The following is a 19372-nucleotide window of genomic DNA, read 5'->3' on the forward strand; positions in this document are numbered from 1 at the left end:
AATGTTAATAGTAAAAATTATTTAAAAGCTGTTTTTTTAATAATGGTAAACGATTTCCTTACTTTTTTCATTTTTTCAGTGCTAAAATATTTTATACATGAAATCCTGAAACTATCGTTGGCGGCATTAGAAACTCTTCAAAAGAGGGTGTGATGGTATTTTTAAATCAACTGTGAGCGGTCATATTTCCACCAAAACATAAACAAAACAAATAAATAAATTTCAAAATGAATCCTCTAACAAATATGAAAAATGTGCTTAAGCTAAGCGAGCATGAACTACAACATGGTGGGAAGAAAAGCTGGCACGACATGTACCGGGACTCGGCCTGGATTTTCGTGGCAGGATTTCCGTACAACCTTACGGAGGGCGATTTGATCTGCGTGTTTTCGCAGTATGGTGAAGTAGTCAACATCAACCTGATCCGGGACTCCAAGACGGGGAAGTCAAAGGTAGTTAACGATTCAATATTCCTTACCTGATTATAATATATACCCTATAACTTCAGGGCTTCTGTTTCCTGTGCTACGAGGATCAAAGATCAACAGTTCTGGCCGTCGACAATCTAAACGGAATCAAGATCATGGATAGAACACTGCGGGTGGACCATGTCCAAGACTATAAGCCACCAAAGGAGAACGAGAAAATGGACGAGGAGACCCTTCGACTTTATATGGAGGGTTGTGCACCAAAACCTCAAATTCAAAACATCAAGACTGAAAAATCGAACCACACGAATAAATTTAGATGATAATGTAAATGTACTTCACTACAGCACTCTTTGTAACTTTAAAAACCAACAGAATATAGCCGAACTTTTTATTATAATCCTATTCTATACTTAAATTATATTTTATCTTTCTTTTTTTAAAGCCGCTAAGGCGCAACTCAAAAATCATTCATCATCAGCACTAGCGAATGAGTCATCATCCTCATCGTCCTTCTGATCCTCCAACTCCTTTAGAATCCTTCGCTTATAGCGTTCATAGGCACTGCCCCTTTCCCGCTCTGCATTGTAGAAGTCGACGTCGTCCACAAATGAGTCCTCTTCGGTGTCAATCGTATGGACATAGGGATCCCTGTAGGTGGCATAATCATCATCATCGCTGGTGCTGGCAAACTCATCCTCGTCGTCATCTGAAAGTTTAAAACCAGTCAAGAACTTAATTCAAAATAACTTCATACGTGGACCTTACCGAGCATAAACTTGTTCATTTGCCGGCACAGCTCGTCATCAGAACCCATGGCACCCGCTTCCTCATCGTCCGGGTAATCATTTGTAAAGTAGTTCTCCTGATTCGAGTCCTCCGAATCGTAATCTTCATCCTGATCGTTGTAGCAATCCTCTAGGACAATCTCTCCCACAGGAATCACTCTGTGGAATAGGCGAAATAGTTAATTGATTTATTTCGAAGAATTAATTCTTAATAGCACTTTGAAATTGAAACACAGCAAAGTTTGTCATGTAATTATGTTGATTTCTTTATTCAGTTTATTTTCGGTTTCGGGCAACGCTAGACCCCAACAAAAATAAAGCAAAACTAAACTAAAACTATACACTTAAATAGACTTCAGCACTATTGTTTTCTGTTTTTTTTTCGGAATGCAAAAATTAAGGAAAAAAGCAACAGACAACTGGCGAAAATTAAATGAAAAATACTCAGCGAAAACAGTTTTAGAATATGCGGTGTGTGTGTGTGTGCTTGTTAGGCTAATTTATACTAATCTAATAGCTAATTAAATCTAAGAACTTATGTTAACGAGACATTTGCCTAAAATTCTATCGAATGAGTGCACATATTGTGCGTGTTAACAACTATAAACAGAAGAACTTGGTAATTAATGGGAAACTAACACATAATTATTTTATTCAAAGACTTTGGCAAGAGGGAATTATGTAAACTTTACATATTTATGATACATATTTTTAAGCATAGCATAGTTTAAGATTGGAAAATAAAATAACATCTCACGAACATAACTTGGTTAACAGGTTTTAAAGTTCGTTTCTGCAATTTCTTTTAAGAAATAGCTTTCAGTAAAAACGTATATTTAAATCGTGCCATTTTAATCTCACAAAAACAATCCATTCAATCGGTAGTTTTTTAGGCATTTGTCAGATGCTGATATTAGTGAACTATACGTGATGTGAGTTGCCAGTTGCAGTCCTTTTTTATTGTCGTGGGTGGGGTGTTGGGTGTCATCACGCATCTTAAATGCCTGGGCTTTGTCTCTCTCTCTCTCTCTGTTTCTCTTCTTTATGCTTTTGTCATGTCTACCAGTAGCAGTTGTTGTAGTAATTAAACGGATAATACAACCTTATGGAGAACGAATCGTATTATTGAGCTATTATCAGTGATTGCAATTATGTCTAGATGATAAAAAGTAATATGCAAATATGAGACTTGGCCCGAGGACTACGAATACAGACACACGCACACCCACACAGAAATGCTAGCACCGACACACAGACACACCGCTTACATATAGATATATAGACAGTAATCGATTACATATAGTAATTGGTAAGGCTCAACGTTTTCTGCGGCTCAATATGTATGACCAACCTTAAGTAGTTGTCGTCCATCATATCGACATAGGCGGCCTGCATCTCATTTTCGGGAACATATAGATCGTAAACATAACCCACATCGGAATCGGCAGGTTGTTGCTGATCATGGCTGCTGGGTTCTATGGCGCCCTGTTGATCCTGAACATCTGGATTATCTGCTCCCGACTGCTGCTGCTGTTGCTGTTGCGATTCAATGTCCACTATGGTAATGTGACTCCTGGACTCCGGGTTCTGATTCTCCGGGAATTCCGCTTCGGCTGAAGTATCCTCGAGCGTACTGCGCAGGCAGTTTACCACCCGGAAACGCTGCTCACGGGCATTTTGCTGAGCCTCCTGACGCTGACGATCTCGCCTAAGAGCACTCGCAATTGCTGCATCATTGGATCGCTGCTGCTGCACCAACTCACGAGCCGTGGTTTTGTTGAGTCTGGCAGCCGCAAATTGACGGGTGGCACAGTCATCCTGGGATGAGATATTAAAGACAAAGTTAGGATATCAGTTATATTTACTTTAAAATATTAAAAATATTTATTAAATTCAAAAATTTGTTGAAATTTACTAGATGTAATGTCCAGTTAAAGCCTACATATTCATAAAATGCCATAAATTCTACAATCTAATTAAGGTTATGGACATTCTTTTGATAAAATCGTTATAGTGAGCAGCTGACTATATCCCCTTACTTTTATGATAAGAGTTTTAATAACTTTGTATTTATCAGTATTGCGACGCTTGTCTTGGGGGGAAGATAATTCTATAAAACTTTAAAAAAATGGCAAGCAGGATACAAATATATTTTTTTTCAACCAATATGTTAAAAAAAAACAGATACGGTTTAAAAATATGTAAATAAGATATAAAGCTAATCTTTGGTAAATAAAATAAGATTTTGGATATTAACAAAATTTATTTCCTATGATAAATAGCTACCATGTCTATGGATTTTAAAATCTTATATCTGGTATGAAATACTATCAGTTTTAAAATCTTAAAGATGAGGACATCGACCTCTGTTAAAATGGTACAACAGTATGGGGAAGTTCCAGTATGGATTTAAGTAAACAGAATCAATAAAAAGTATTTGCCTAGGGGAATATTCTCCAACTGGATATATTAGGAATATGGATTCCCATTCCTCACCTGCTTTTCCAGCGTGCCGGCAAACTTGAGGACGGTGGTCAGTTCGTCTTTGTCTGCTTCTGATGCCGTTGCTCCCGCCACCGCTCCCGAATCCTCCAGAGAGTTCTCATCGTTCTGGATGCGCCGCCGCTTGCCATTCAGCACAAATGCGGTGTGCGGCTCCTCGTCGATTCGCCGCTTTATACGCACAACCGCAGGCATTTTGAGTAGATTCGCAAATTCTTTAAACGCAGGGCGAAACAGAAACAATTCGGTGCGAACAAAAAATGTGTGACGCGAAGTGTGGCCGTTCGGGGCGTGCCGAAAAATTCCTGCAGAAACGTTATCACTACGTCATAGAGATGGGAGACGTGAATAAAATCGTGATGATTGGGAAAATATCGCACGGTAAGTAAAATTTTATAACGGTTTCGTATTTCAAATTCTGATTCCTAAATATGTAGAGCAAGATTCAAATCATATGTCTTTTAAAATATTATAGACTGTAACACCGTAAAACTCCCTGTGCGCAAAAACTGTCGAACATATTGAAGTACTGATATTAAAACATGAAAAATGCAATAAATTCTGTAAAAAATAATTATACATTTTTTGAGTTTGATTCGAATTGGTAATTCGATACATGTTTGATATTGTTCCTAAATAGATCGAAAAGGAAAAAAAACCAAATTCCGTGTTTCAAATTCCACCGTTTTACGTTAAATCACATGGCTCGTTCATGCAAATTCCTGTGTACACCAGTGAAAAAGCCCGGCAATTTCAAACAATTTCCACCCCCATGTCCGTTGTTTCAGTTCTACCCCAAAACCAGCTGATCAGAACTCACCACCCCGCGTTGAACTCCAAAAAGGAGCCCGTAGGAATAACAGTTATTGCTCTTAACCGGCGGTGTGTGGTGGTTTTAGCGGGTGGTTTCTGCGCTCGAGGTAGCCAGCCAAAAAATCTCCTGTCGGAATTACGTCCTTAAAACGAAATGTTTGCCCGTGTGGGTGAAAACGGGGGTTTTGTGTTTTTAATCAACGTTACAAGTGCAATAAGATTAAAGTGCGCCTCAGATTGAATTGAAGCCATTAAACGGTGAATGGCGCCCGAGTGTTTCCGTGTTTTCGCCCGCGCTTTTAGCCATTTGTTGTGGTTTCTCAGCGTTTATGTGCCGTAATTCTCGTCCTGCCGAAATGAGAACCGAAAGGGCCCGAGAATGATTTAGTGCCCGATCGCAATCCGCGGATGCCGCAATTATGTTTTAATTGGCGCTAAATGGTTTACACACACGCGCACGCACAAAAGGATTAGCAGCAGGAGTCGAAAGTTCGTTGCGAAAAAAGGTGGGTTGCGATGTTTGTTCGGCCAGGTATTTAACATTGTTGATTCTGGCAAATTGGAAATTTATTGTACAAATTGGGAGAGGGAAAAATAAAGCAGTCAATCGGAATAACGAACTTTTTGCCATACATATGGGGGATTGGGTTGAAGGATTCAATCAATTCGGTTAATTGTTAATACGTATAAGAAATATATGATGTTTAATAAAACTTGGATTTTTTTAGGCATTCAATTAAATAAAAAGTTTTTACAGATTAAATTTGAAATAACAAGTTTCTTAATAACAGGCGCTAAGAATAAACAAGAAAGGAAGCTAGCTTCGGCCAGCCGAAGCTTATATACCCTTGCAGATCATTCCTATTAATTAACAAATCGCAAAAATGTTCAATTTTCTAATATTTCTCATTAATTTTCCGCTCGTTCCTATGGCAGCTATATGATATAGTCGTCCGATTTTGATCAAATTAAAATTAAAATTTGGAAATATTTAAAAAGAGTCATATCCTAGAGTAGAAGATAATACAATAAAAACCAAAGAAGCTAGAATTTATTTCCTATTACTTTTCCATTAATTTTCCGATCGTTCCTATGGCAGCTATATGATATAGTCGTCCGATTTTGATTAAATTAAAATTGAAATTCGGAAATATTTAAAAAGAGTCATATCCTAGAGTAGAAGATAGTACAATAAAAACCAAAGAAGCTAGAATTTATTTCCTATTACTTTTCCATTAATTTTCCGATCGTTCCTATGGCAGCTATATGATATAGTAGTCCGATTTTTTAAATAATTAATTCGAAATTCAGAAATAATTAAAAAATAACATCCCCAAAAGTAGAAGGTAATATTTCAAAAAACACCGAAGCTAGAATTTTTTAAAGTTTTTTTTTTCCGATTGTTCCTATGGGAGCTATAAGATATAGTTGTCCGATCCGGTCGACTCCGACATATATACTACCTGCAATAGAAAGAAGACATTTGGGAAAGTTTTATCCCGATAGCTCAAAAACTGAGAGACTAGTTTGCGTAGAAACAGACAGACGGACAGACGGACAGACGGACAGACGGTCAGACGGACAGACGGACAGACGGACATGGCTAGATCGACTCGTCTTGTGATGCTGATCAAAAATATATATACTTTATGGGGTCGGAAACGTCTCCTTCACTGCGTTGCAAACTTCTGACTGAAATCATAATACCCTCTGCAAGGGTATAAAAATAGTATATGGTTTTATCAACTTAAAAAATCTATTGCATGAAAAAAATGCCAAAAACTAACGATTCGTTTTTTATACAATACAAAAGGAAAAGAGGAATATGATCAATGTGACTAGCGCCATAATTATAAGTGTACACTTGTAGCGCTGGGATACTAAATATATAAATTAAATTAAATTAAATCTAAAAGGACAATGGATAATCTCGATTGCATTTTAAATTTGAATATAGGTTTCCTCAGAACATGATTAAAAGAATATTTCTACCGTTTTCTCGACTGCATTCTTTATTTAAAGTAGGGTTTAGGCCTTTAAAGAGTGTGGACATTTTTAACAGCGTTCTTTAAATTCAACATGCGTATGAGAAAACGACCCTGTATTGGTAAAAACTATTGCTATTTTATTAGCTCAGAAGTTTTGTCCTTATAGACTTATCACTACCAAATCATATATAGAAATCAAGAGCACAGACCTAATTAATTAAAAGTTTTATAGCAAAAATGTTGTCAGAAAATGGTTTTTGATTTAACCACAATTTCCTAAATAAAGAGAGAAAGGCTTTCCTTTCCGCAGCAAATATTTAATTGAATTCTACGGAGCACCTGCCTTTGTGGACTCTTCGCGCTTTGTTCATCCGTTGCGGAAACCTTAGTGCCTATAAAAATATTTACGAGTAAGTATTACAGCCTCCGAACCGGGCCCTTTGACCCGGGGACTATCCAAACATATGTCTGAGCTCCCCGGGCTGCCTGTTTTATTTATGTGGCGGGCGTCAAAAAATTTGCCATCGCATGAATCATCTGCCTCTGCCACCTCCGAAAAAAGCCCCCATTTTCCCGGTCTCCATGCTCCTTGGAATCCACACTGTATGTAATATGAGCCTGCCCACGTGCATCGGGAGTTGGGGGCCGGGATCCTGATGCGTTTGGCATAATAATGAAATAATAATGTCGCCTTTTGTTCGGCTGGAGGTGTCTCAATGTCTCTGGCAATAAATTAATGGGATCCGCACATAAAAACATAAAAAGCACCCTGCAGGTTGTGTTTGCCTCAATTTTGATTATGTGACACGCAGCTTCCTCATGTGGCAAGTACTACTTGCTACCAGTAGTCGACTTTAAGGGAGTGAGCTAGAGCTAGAGGGTTCTCCTTATTCTTTAATTTGGGGGGCGGAAAATTCCCGCAACATTGTCAGCTGTTGCCGCATCTTGGCGAAACTAAATTACCATAAAGATGCCCAAGTGTTTGTCCTAAGACACGGCATGATGAGCCAAAGGATCTGCTGATAAAATGCTAATCATGGCAACAATGTTGGCTTTCTTGCCACTACAACAAGAAGTATGCGTCCAAGTTGGGAACATTTTTTATGTTTTTTTCCGGTGGTTGTTGGTTGCGCATAAAAACTCCTTGAAAAACTTTTGCACTTTCGCTTAAGACAAGTTTTGGGTTTTTTTCGCAGCTTTGTTTCGGGTATCATAACTTAGAAGGTCAGCCAGAAATAATGATTTAGTGTAGGATCAAAATTAAGAAAGTTAAAGAAGACATGTTCAAAAATAATTCAAAAATATTTAACAAATTACAAATCTATTTGGTGAGCATGAAATAATTCCTCTATTATTACAAAAAATTAATTTAAACAATTTTAGCCAGGCTTTGAAATTATATGAAATTTATCAATTCAAGGCATTATTAAAATGTTAAAAATGTTCTTTACCTACCTAAAATGTTATTTTAATTTTATTATTTTTATTTATTAAATATTTTAATTAATTGCAATTTATGGTGATTTTATTTAGCACACTAAGATTAATATTTTGAAAACATACAAAATAAAGAGTATAAGGAGTTCGTGGTAAACTGTATTTCCTTCTACTTCCTTTCGCTCTTTTGTGTAACATTTTTGATTAGCTTCAAGTTCAGACAAGGAAAAGGGACTGAGAGGTCGTGACCATCGAATGGGGGAGGGTAGGTGTTTTAATTTTTGTTTAAACTTGGTCGGGAAAACACCTTCGGGCATCTGCTTGGGTCGAGTGTCTCTTTGTGGCTTTGACAGGCTTTGTTTTTTGGGTGGGTGAATGGCTTGGAGCGAGGCATCATCATCATCATATATCCTTGTTAATTTGTCTAGAGGGTTGATTTTTTGGTCAGGGACCCCACGTTCATAAATCATTATAATGCATTTTGTTTCGGACAAGTTGTTACGGTCAAGTGCTGTGGTCATTTCAATAACGTATTCATCATCTTCATTATGTGTTGGTAATAAATGGATGATGGTGGTGGGATAACAAAAATCTGTAATGGAAGTAATATTTTGGTTCTAAAAGTAAAGAAAACATTTTTGTTGCATAATTCGAATCCAAAAGATTTTAGCAATATCTTTATATATTTTTATTTTTTTCACAAAAATAAATAGCAATTTTAAATGTCGAATCACCAAATGTAGAAAACCATTGAAAAATCAATAAAAAAATTCAATTTATGCACAGCATTTCAAAATAAATGTTCGTGGTAAAATATTTATTTATAAAACCCGGGAAATTGATTTAATTTGATAAAAAGGGGCCCCAACTGCCAACCAACAGCCCGAATAGAGCAATAAAATGCGGAAATTTTCACGTATCAAACATTTTTCACTTTTATTTTTGGGGAATTGTGTGCTCAATTATTCATTAAAGTCGATGACTGTGCAGCTAAATCGGGGGGAGTGTTAGGGCTTACAGATTGGGTTTGGTAGATTGCTCCCTCGGACCAACGCGCCAATTACAAGTGCAAATAGAAATCTGCTGCCAGCCACAATACCAGCATCATTGGGCTTCCTGTCGTCCTGGTTCTGTTGCCAGTATTATCCTGTATTCCTGCTCGATAATACAGTCGTTGCACCCTTCGACACAAATCACATTAATTTTGTTCGTGCTCATTACGGACGAGCTGCTCGGCCTGACTGGTGCGGCATCCGAGTCCGGACGCACTTTCCACTTTCCACTTTCACCCTGCCATCCTGCCATCCTGATTCCGAAAAGGGGGCCAACCCCCTTGGTGCAGCGACGAATCCACCCCTTTAATATCATTTTGCAATTTGCACTTGGCAAATAAAGGAGTGAATGCTGTGGCAGATAAAACCGATTCTCTCCTTTGTTCTGGCCCCGGGGCAACAAATGTTTCCCAGTCAGCCAGCTCGCAGCTAACAGCTTCACACAGCTGGCCAGGATAACACAAGCCAAAGCGTTTACATTTCAATGGACAATAGCTTCGGCTCGGGCTCGGGCTCCCCAGAAAAACGCATGCCACACATTGTTAAATAAATTATCGCCTACGCTTTGGAGAGCCATCGATGAAATCGGAGCTGTGGAGTGTGCCCTTTGGGATACCCTTTGAGAAAAAGTATTTTATCATTAGAAATTGAATTTTGCAATTCTAAAAAAAAAATTTAATGATATGGCTAGCTAAATATGAACAATTATTGCAAAATTTTAATGGATTACCAAGTAAATATTATCATTTTTTAATTCTTTAATTTGACTTACTCTTTTTTTCTAATATAAAATGTGTAATGTTTAATCTAATTGTGTTTAAAAAAGAAACATTTTTATATTTTATTTGTTTGCTTTTAGATGGTTTATTGGACAGTGGTTTTAGTATCTTTAAGAAACGTTTTCTCGTCCCAAAGTTAAATTGGATGAAGGGTTAAAACCTTGAATATGTATGGGAATTCAGAGTTTAAGTCTTGAGGACGAGAAAACGGCCATAAAAGTACTTAAAAATATTTTATATAATATTTTATTGAATATATTGTATTACTGTCGCTCAAAAACTAAGTAGATTTCCAAGCATATCCCAATATCTTGAAGATAACGAAATATATGGTCTCATTTTTGTAAACGGTTTTAGGGTGTATGTACAGTCGTTTCAGCCTGTCTTGAACTTGACACCCGCAGCATGAGTTCGAGACAGGTCCGATTTGGGTCCTTTTCCTTCAGATCCCAGCCTTCCGGGACTTCAGTGGGGTGGGTGCACCCATGTCGGTGGTGGTGTTGCAGCCAAGGTTGTGGGTGCGCGTGGTTGCTTGTGGCTTGATTGACATGCCCCCAAACTCACGGGGATCCCACCCACTCACTCCTCGAGAACACATCCTCATTCACCCGATATGCTTTGTGACAAACAGCTGATTGCGTGTTCATCCTGTCTGATTACTTGCGTGTTCGTCTCGGGCATGATTTATGTTCACAATTGAATTTCTTGACTTTTTCCTTGCCAAGTCGAGTCGTCGGGGGCCACACGTGGCCGGTGGAGTTTGGCCAAAAGAAACGCAGCACAAATTAGCTCATTTTCCGCTACACTTGCCTCACGTCCTCGTTAGCATCCAGCCAAAGGAGCTGCAGGTCATTGACACTCGACCAGCATCCCCCGCCGAATCCTTGGACTTTTCCGATTTGTGGGTCTCGGGTGGGGCCATTGGGCAGCAGATGTTTGCATTTTGCACAACTCGAGTTCGGATTCTTCTAACAATACACAAGGAAAAATATGAATAGGAATTAGGTAAATTATTTAGATAATAGAAATTATTATTAAATAATTAATCACATTTTTAAGTGGGTTTTATAGTTTTTTCCATCTATCTATATAAGAAAATGTATTAAAATCTCTTAAAAAGTAAATTCTACAAATAAAAATTAATAAATTTATTTCTTTTAGTGTATATGGTTAGCCGCAGTGAAAGAAGGAGTGAGGTAACAGCTCTTGTCACGTACTTCTGCCAGCTGATTGCCTCAAATTGTTTTCGCCCATTTTTTCGAACACATTTGACAGGCGTTTAACTGTGACATGAGAAAAGGGGATGCCAGCAAAGGCAATGCCGAAAATTCTTTCTTTTCATTTAATCCAAAACTAATATGAGTCAAAGTTCCCTGGCGCAATATCGCTAAAGGTCCTTTAAGGATACCCCCTCTCTTCTTCCCGGCTTAACATGAGTTTGGTTACATTTTGTAGACTTTTTCTTTTTTGTTGGGTTGCCTAGCAGTTTATCTGCTTGTTGACAGCTGCCCAAAGGGAATTAGTTATCAAAAGACGCATAAATCCATTTTCATTTTACAGAATACTCTGCTTAGTCTGGCTTCCATTTCTTTCCACTTTCTGTACTTGAATAAAATATGAGAGAAATTGAAATTCGAGCTACAAGCACAGACGCTATTTACTTGAATTGCTTTTTAAAGTCTGGAGAAAAAATTTAAATTTAATAAAATAGATGTGGAAAAATTTAGGCATGAAGGCATTACAGATTTAAGTTATTAAACATCGTATGATTTTTTGCTTTCCAGATTTTCTTCCCATTTACCATAATTTTCTGCTTGGCTGGGAAAACGAAAAACATTCCTGACCTTTTTTCTCATTAGCACTTTGAGTGACATTAATATTAAGGCCACCAGAGAGTGGAGCAAAAAGTGCGTTCATCCGTTGCTCAGGCGACTTTTATGGTCTGCTTGTTAATGCAAATAACATGCCAAGTATAATAAAATTATTTCCGCTATTGTTTGGCTTTGGTTATTAGCCCCCCTCTCCCCATTCCCCGATCCACAAGGATTTTCCTGTTTTCATTGGCACGCGATGGGAAAACGTTCTTGATTTAACTGCCTCGAGATAAGTTCTTGGTCTTTGTTTGGGTTTCTTGGCTGTTTTGATTTTTGGCTCGGGCCAAAAACCAGGATAAACATAAATTGAGGCAAGCCGTCGAATTGGCAGCTGGCCGGGACACAGGCCAAAAGGCAGGACACGTGTTGGGATTCCAGCGGTGTGGTGGCAGAGGCATGTAAAGCAATGCCACGGGTCGCCGACTCGTCGAGACCCCAGGACCTGTGGCTACCCCTGTTTTGCCGTGTTCCCGTATCGAGTATGTTTGCATTTTAAAATCCACCCTCGAAAAATCGCTTGCCAACTTCAATTTCAACCGCTGTCATTTGAAACGAGTGCTCCTCCTCTTAGTATCCTCCAGGGCTTTGGGTGGACAGTGGAGTATATTCTAAATTATTTTGTTTATTGATTTTAATTGAATTCATCAAATGGAAATATTCCTATTCAAAAATAAAATTTATTTACATATACGAGTGTTCTATTAATTTTTAAGTCATAACGAATTTAGATCCTTCGTTTCAGATTCTTTTTTGTTTATGGAAAATTATATTGTTTTAAATAATTAAGTCTAAAATCTTAACTAATATTTTCTGCCTTAATTAAAATATTCTTAAATTAAATCCTTAAATTAAATAGATTACGTAATTAAATAAAATCTATTTAATATATAATAACATTTAGATACCTATTTTTAATATTCCATTTTTTTTATCAAAGTGATGCTATTAAAAAATCAATATGTTGTTATGGATTTCAGGGTTCTAAAATGTTTCGGCACTTATCAGTTTTGACCCACTGTTTAAAAGCCTGATACCATGGCACTCATGGGAATTGACAGCGTTTGTGTTTTTGTAACCCCATTTGGCCTCCATTTTTGCGCGCATTTTGATTTCGGATTTTCCCACTGCACATTCGCATTCGAACTCACATTCCCATGGAAGGAGTCGTTCTGAAGGGGCGGCCAGATAAGCCCACTTGTCCACCTGCCGATGGACAGCGGCCAAACTTGAACTCGGATCGCTACATTCCGGATTTTGTATTTTTTTTATACTATTTTTTCCCGTCTGCAGAGTTTTTATAATTTTGTTCCTTCTGCAGATTGTTGCTTTTCCTTCCCATTTGCTCTTTTACTCCTCCCTCTCGGAAAAAATTCAATCAAAACACTACAAGCGTAAACAAGTGGGGTAACATTGGGCTCGCATTTTGGCATCCTTGTTCGTCAGCACTTCAATTTCAAGTGTTTTCTTTTCTATTTGAATTTCAGGCCGTTTTTGCCTTTTTCCGAAATGTAAACCCAAAAAATGAAAATTGGAGCCTTGTGCTTTTATGGTTATGCTGCTTTATTATTGGTCTTGTTTGTACACCTGTTTCGATACTCTTAAGGCATTTAGGTTTGCTTTGTTGACTAAAGAAGATGATTTTTTTTCTTTCATCTATTAAAAAGATTTTTAAGATTTCCTAATATTTGCTTATTTTATTTATTTTTTTTTTATTTAAAGGTTTTTTTTTTAATCTGTAAGAGAATTTCACCATCGGTACTAACAAGTTCCTGGCTACCTTTCTCTTGAATTAAAAATCGCAGATGGCCCTCTTGGTTCTTGCCAAGTTTAAACTGCCTAGCTGGCAACTTTGCTCCTTGGCTTCACCCCAAATTCCCCAGAATTCCAATCTTCATCTGCCTGATATTTCCGAGTAGCAGCTTGATACACCTAACAGCCGTGCTAAGTCCTTGCCGGATTAGGCTAAACGCCCTCCCATTTCATAGCAAGTATGGTATTTGCACGCGCTTCTGCGGCCTAAAAGTGCGCAAAGTTACAATTACTTGTCGACAGAATTTTTGGAGATGGGTGGGATGTACACATAAAAACGAGATGGGGGGAGAATTCGTGTTATCTTTTGATTTTCTCTGATGTTGTTTACGCATTTTTTTCACTCTTTAAAAATTGACAGAGGTTTTTGGTTCCTAACTCAAAAGAATATATTTTTTTTGCTTAAAAAGCGGGTAGACTTTTATTTTTCAAATGTATTTCTGAACCAAGAACCTTTCTAATACTACGGCTTTTTAGATTCTGTTTTTATTGCTGATTGTTTCACTTCTTTCAGGGATAACCATCAATTTTTATTGTTGTTACGGCCGCATTTCGTTTTCACTTGTTTGTTGTGTTTGTTTTTGTATTTTTCGGTTTGTCTGGCTGCCTTCTCATTTATTGATTTTTGTTTGAATTTTCGAAAGCGAAGGAATTCGTTTGAGTTTTTCTGTTTTGGCCAATACTTGCGGCAATAACTGTGGCTGACAAATGATCTGAACTTTGTCGGAAAGTTTTTTCTTGGCGCTTGTTCCCCTGGAAAGTTTATTTAATCTAATTAAATTGCAGCCGAGCAAACTGTAAACTTCATTAGGTTCTTTAATTTTTGTTGTTTTCCTTTCCGTTTGTCAAATTTGCCGTCTGCAGCTGAGGACCAAGTTAATGTCCCTGAACAACAGTAAAGGATAAAGGGTGGTGGCTCTGTAAATTGTCATAACTGCGGGGACTTTTTGTAATTAACATCGCCGTCTGCTTTTCCTAACCTGTTGGGCTTTCCCCAGTTACAACTGTTGCCAGTATTCCTCTTTTATTTAGTTTTTCATGCCAACACAGTTGTTTCTGTGAATAAAGTTATTGTGACACTGGGATGCGAAGTTTTGTAACTTGTTGAAGAACCAAATATGGCCAAAAAGATAATGGAAATTTTGTGCTGTCTCGAAATTTTAAAAGGGGATTAAGTGGGGGTGGAAAGTTTCTGAAGTGCATAACAGTCAGTTTGGAAGAGGATTTTCCTATTCATCCCTTTTTATAATATTTCACTTTATAAACAATCATGAGCATAAACACAAATATAAACCTTTTAACATCTTTTTTTGTCACAAACTTTAAAATCCAGTAATCCGATTAAACCGAATGATGTACGTAACCTGATTATAATTATATTTCATGTTAACGTAATGGAGTTTTAAATAAGCCTAATAGGATTAGGGTAAAATATGTTTTTTTGCTTTTTGAATAATTTAAAATCTCGTTCCCTTTTGCTAATATTTAATTACATTTTTCATTTAATAATTAAATAAGAAATATGCAAAACATTTTTAAATATATTTAAATATAGTAATGAATAAATGTGAAAGTAAGCTCTATAGTTAATATATAATTAAAAATAATTAAACTTTTAATAATATAGCAGAGTTCTCAGTTAGTTTTCTTTGATCTTATTCAGCCAACTTTCCACTGCAATTTCCATTTGGCTGGGCCATGCAAGTCGCAGTGTTTTAATTGAAACTCTGTAGTATCCTGGCCGTATCGTATGTACTCCTCTATAAGTTAGCGCCTCTCTGGGGCCTCCTTTGCGCCGCCATGTGGCACATTCAACCCGTTCAACTTGTCCAACTGCCAGGGCTCTTTTTCACTACTTTGTCATAATTTGCAACTGCTGCACTGGCAAAACTACTGCTCCTCCGGCTTCCCGCACAAGTTGTTCTTATTAACTGCTCAGCCATTTTCAGTTCTCCAAGAGGAGTTAATAGACTGTGAAGGGGGGCGGAGAGGTCCTAGGTCCTAGAACCAGGACAACTTGACTATGCAACTGCATATTGCTCCTGCCCCTTGGAGCCCTGTTGCCTGGGCTGTTGTCCTTTGACTCGATGTCGCTGCATAATTTATGACTGCTTACTGGCTGCCTGGCACTCAAGCTGTTTTTTGTTAGCCAACACAACAGAGGACAGCACAGAAAAGGAGCCTTAGTCCGAAACGATGGCTTTAAAGGCCCTGCTGGTTCCATTGGGGAATTTCCTTTCCGACTAACTCAATTATTGAACAATTCAATTTCGTCCTGCACTGCTTGACTTTCAGGACCTGACTTCCTGTTGCTCCCGGCCATCCGAGTGCTTTGCAGATTAACATGTCCTCAACACATTTGCGTACACCCCCCACAAATATTCGCACATGCACTATACATTTCTAATCCATAAGCAGCTAATAAATTTTGGTCATGCATATCATGTGGAGAGATTTTGGGCGGAGTTCCTCGGTTCCGCTTCCTGGCCAAATAGACCGCCCCCCATTTCGACTGGAGGGCAAACAGCGATGTTGTTCTGGGCGTAATTAGTGAAATGACTGGAAGCACCGAACCACTCCGCAATTTGCGATTAAAGTTGCCACGTTCTCTTTGGCCAGCCAATAAAATGCATCATTAATTTTAAAGCACCGCTAGGGGAGAGCAGAAATATTATTAATGGTGGCTGGAACTTGATATATACTTTGTTAACAAGTTTTCATATGTACAGAAAATAAAAACGGTGATGTTAATAACAGAGGACAGCTATAAAATAAATTATTTATTGTAATGGCGGTGGGAGATAATGTGCTTTAAAAATCATTTTAATATTTTATTTCTTTAAACAGATTTTTAAAAGGATATTTTTAATGAAATTTTATTGATTGTTACCCATTTCTGATTACTATATAACCAATTATTATGCATTTTTCGAAACCAAACTTGGCAGTCAACAAGTTTTCCCCTACTTGACTTTTATTAGGCTATAGAAAACGAAAGCATAACATTCACTTTACGATATAATTTCCCCATTGCTTGTTTTCGACGTAAATTTGGCCTGTCTACGCATAAAACTTAATGGGCATTACAAAATTACAGCTGTTGCACGCCCTTTTTGGCCCCGCCAAGGATTTTACTTTGTTTATCGTCCTTATTTTGTATGTCAACATTTATGACGGCCACAAAAGTCAATTAGCCATGTAGAAACGATGCTGGTTTTTGGGGGCAACTTCTATTTACTAAGTATCGCTAGGATACTGACTAATTAGTTATTTGAAGCGTCTTAACCATGATGAATGATGAATGCTTAAGCAGTTGAGTTGCACACGAACGGAATGACATTTCTCGCTAGGGAAATGGTTTTTGGGAGGATTGAGAAATTCCATACAGCTTAGCGGAAAGTTTACTCTTGTCAAACTTTGGCGGTTGCACGTACATTTAACATATAACTACGAGATACATTTCGAGAGATTTAAATACATTTGCTAACAGCAAAGGATGGAAATTGAGATGAGAGAGTTAGAAAATAAAGTGAAGTTAAAGAAATTAAAATTTAAAATTTTTTAGGGAATAAAATTAAAGATTTTAAATTAATGAATCAACTAAATCTTTTTAATTCCTAATAACTTTTTTATTTTATAGTTTTTTAATCTGTACATTTTTTTTTTAAGACATGATAGATGGCTTATTTATTTTGTAGAATGCGATTTATAATTCCATTACCTAAGAAACCGTAATCACTAAGCCGAAAATCAATATTCCCAGCATCGCTTAGCCCCATAACCGCTTCTAATTGCTTGAATCCAACTGTATTTCGATGTCTTCTCAAAGTACATATTTGTGTGTGCGTGCTTATTTGTTTCTGCCAGTGCCTTCGGGCCATTGCTCGATTCTTTGTGCGTTTTCGGCTTATAAATTTAGTCAAAGCACGTAGCGTAAACTTGGCAATAAATCCGTAAGCCCAACGGTCCATGGACCACCCCATATATATATGTATTCCTCCTGACTTACACGCATCCCGCTGTGGAACACGTGGCGTATTAACAATATCGACATGAGTAAACAAATGCCCAAGGGGGATCAAGGGGGCGGCTATGAAGAAGTCTTTAGATTGCCAGAAAGTAATTTACACTTTTCCAACTTTACAAACTTGGCTCACTCTCCTTTCCTTTTTTTTTTTGTTGCAGAAAAGGAAACCCTCACGAAAAAAAAGTAAAACGACAACAGAAATTAACACAAATGCCTCATAAACTGGCATATCTTGATGAACAGGAAAGGGATTGGAAAGGGGAACCCGAATCGGAAGTGCCACCCACCAGCCACCCAAGGACACGTGTTAAGTAGCCCTATCCATAGTCATTATCAGTGAACTGTGAGCAAACATGCCGAACCTTCATCACGTCGACTACAATCGAAAGTATTCCGCCACGGAAACAATTCAGGTAAGCTTCTTCAATTTCTCGAAATGCTAGGAAACTTTTAAGCCGAATCGCCTGCTGGCGGGCATTAAAAAACACAACTTAAGTGCGATAATTAAAATTGAAGCGAACAATTTACGACCTGAGGATTCTGGCACGCGACCAAAAAAAGCGAGCTCTAAGCTCTCCTGGCGATTTTTCACACCCAAGATACCGCGGGTCAGGGGGTCTGGATGGATATCCTTCGAATGGAGACCTTACGTTTGACTTGCTCCTCGGCTTGATTGATGTTTGAGCAGAGCTCAACGAATTAATTGAAGAGTTTTCGTGCTTTTTTCGACAATCGCAACCTGGGAGCAACCCCCAAGACACGCCCACTGTCCCGCTAATTGCTGTCATAAATTTTGAACTCAACTCGCTGGGAAACATTCTTTCGGCAAATTGTTATACTCTAGCGCCGGGTGAAATGGTATAAAGGGGGTAGCTGTGCTATTACCAAAGGGTTGTCCAAAGAAAGCGGGTAGATTGAGCAATTAGGAAAGGAAATAACTTAATGGAAAGTGTTCTTGGGGGAATCCAACTTGTTTGATTGTTAAAAGAATTTATATCTTTATTATATGTCGTTTTTATTGGTAGGTATAATATGATAAAGATTTAGTTATTATAATTTTTAAGAATTAATTAAAAATGGAATTAGGCTTGGATTGCTTTGGAGGAATATTTATATTTAAAGACATTTACAAAAAGTAATATTTTAGTTTGAATTAATGAATCCTACTATTTTAAAAAGAAATTTGTAGTATTTTCTTTTTTATGACTTTTAAAGAGTATCTTTTATTCGACATAATTATGATAGTGTTACTCTTCAGCTCCCATTTGTTTTGGTTTGCATGTTGTCTCAGCTTTGGCTCTTCCCGCGACCACTTTTCCCCCAACTTTCCCCGCACTTTCTCCCCCGTCACCCAGAGGGAAAATCGCAAAAAACAACGTCGGGAAAGTCAGTACAGTTGGCTGCTGTTGCTTTTTATTCCTCAGTTGTTTTCGTTTTGTTTCTCCTTCATAGGGAAGGATTCCCGGCTTCCGGATTCCTTTGGTCCTGGGCCAAAACGAGATGGACATAGAATGGGAAGGGGAGACTCCGTCTCTGAAACTTGATTAAGTAGTTTCCGCGTGCTTTTATTTGCACAATAAAAACATAACGTTTTTTTTTTTTTGTTTCGCCAGAGTTGCTCCTCTAGTATTAAAGTTGGGAGCGAAAAAAAGCGCTAGGGCAAAATGTGTGAAGTGGACTTTTTCCGGGGAAATTGCATCCCTCTTTTCATTCTAGACGTGTGCTGGCTGTTGCTATTTAAGCCGCTATTTTTATGGCTTTCGCGTTGGAATGATAACGTTATGAGTCCATTGTGACAAGTCGCGAACGTGGTTTAGTTAAAATGTCTGGTCATGTGGGATCATATGGATGGATGGATACCCACTTATGGGATAA

The 19372-nt window shown here is 37.8% G+C and overlaps 3 protein-coding genes across 4 annotated transcripts in view; 2 read left to right on the plus strand and 1 right to left on the minus strand.

Moving 5' to 3' along the window:
• Positions 1-154: 154 nt before the first annotated feature.
• On the plus strand, positions 155-828 carry LOC108055434 (RNA-binding motif protein, X-linked 2). Its single transcript, XM_017138773.3, has 2 exons — positions 155-452; positions 509-828. The coding sequence occupies exons 1-2, from the start codon at positions 228-230 to the stop codon at positions 749-751; spliced, it is 468 nt and encodes a 155-aa protein (XP_016994262.1). The 5' UTR covers positions 155-227; the 3' UTR covers positions 752-828.
• On the minus strand, positions 806-4060 carry fs(2)ltoPP43 (female sterile (2) ltoPP43). 2 transcript variants are annotated; one of them, XM_017138771.3, is made up of 4 exons: positions 3713-4060; positions 2568-3034; positions 1197-1375; positions 806-1137 (listed from the first exon to the last, which is right to left on the minus strand). In XM_017138771.3, exons 1-4 carry the CDS (start codon positions 3911-3913, stop codon positions 896-898), a joined length of 1089 nt encoding a protein of 362 aa, XP_016994260.2. In that variant the 5' UTR covers positions 3914-4060; the 3' UTR covers positions 806-895. The 2 variants fall into 2 exon arrangements, with proteins under 2 accessions (XP_016994260.2, XP_016994261.2); XM_017138772.3 differs by lacking the exons at positions 806-1137; positions 1197-1375 and adding an exon at positions 1458-2318.
• A 722-nt stretch (positions 4061-4782) lies between these two features.
• Positions 4783-19372, plus strand: part of sick (sickie) — a 186451-nt gene continuing 171861 nt past the window's right edge. The window contains exons 1-2 of the mRNA XM_070211921.1: positions 4783-5037; positions 17656-17910. Coding sequence (XP_070068022.1) covers positions 17851-17910 — 60 coding nt within the window. The 5' untranslated portion in view covers positions 4783-5037; positions 17656-17850. The remainder of the gene's footprint in view (positions 5038-17655; positions 17911-19372) is intronic.

Source organism: Drosophila takahashii, chromosome 2L, assembly GCF_030179915.1.
Source record: "Drosophila takahashii strain IR98-3 E-12201 chromosome 2L, DtakHiC1v2, whole genome shotgun sequence".
Taxonomy (NCBI): Eukaryota; Metazoa; Arthropoda; class Insecta; order Diptera; family Drosophilidae; genus Drosophila; species Drosophila takahashii.

Excerpts from the sequence above, each read along its gene's own strand:
- LOC108055434 (XM_017138773.3), top strand. The coding sequence starts at position 228 with ATGAATCCTCTAACAAATATGAAAAATGTGCTTAAGCTAAGCGAGCAT. Across the intron at positions 453-508 it reads CCAAGACGGGGAAGTCAAAG|GGCTTCTGTTTCCTGTGCTA; the intron begins GTAGTTAACGAT and ends CTATAACTTCAG.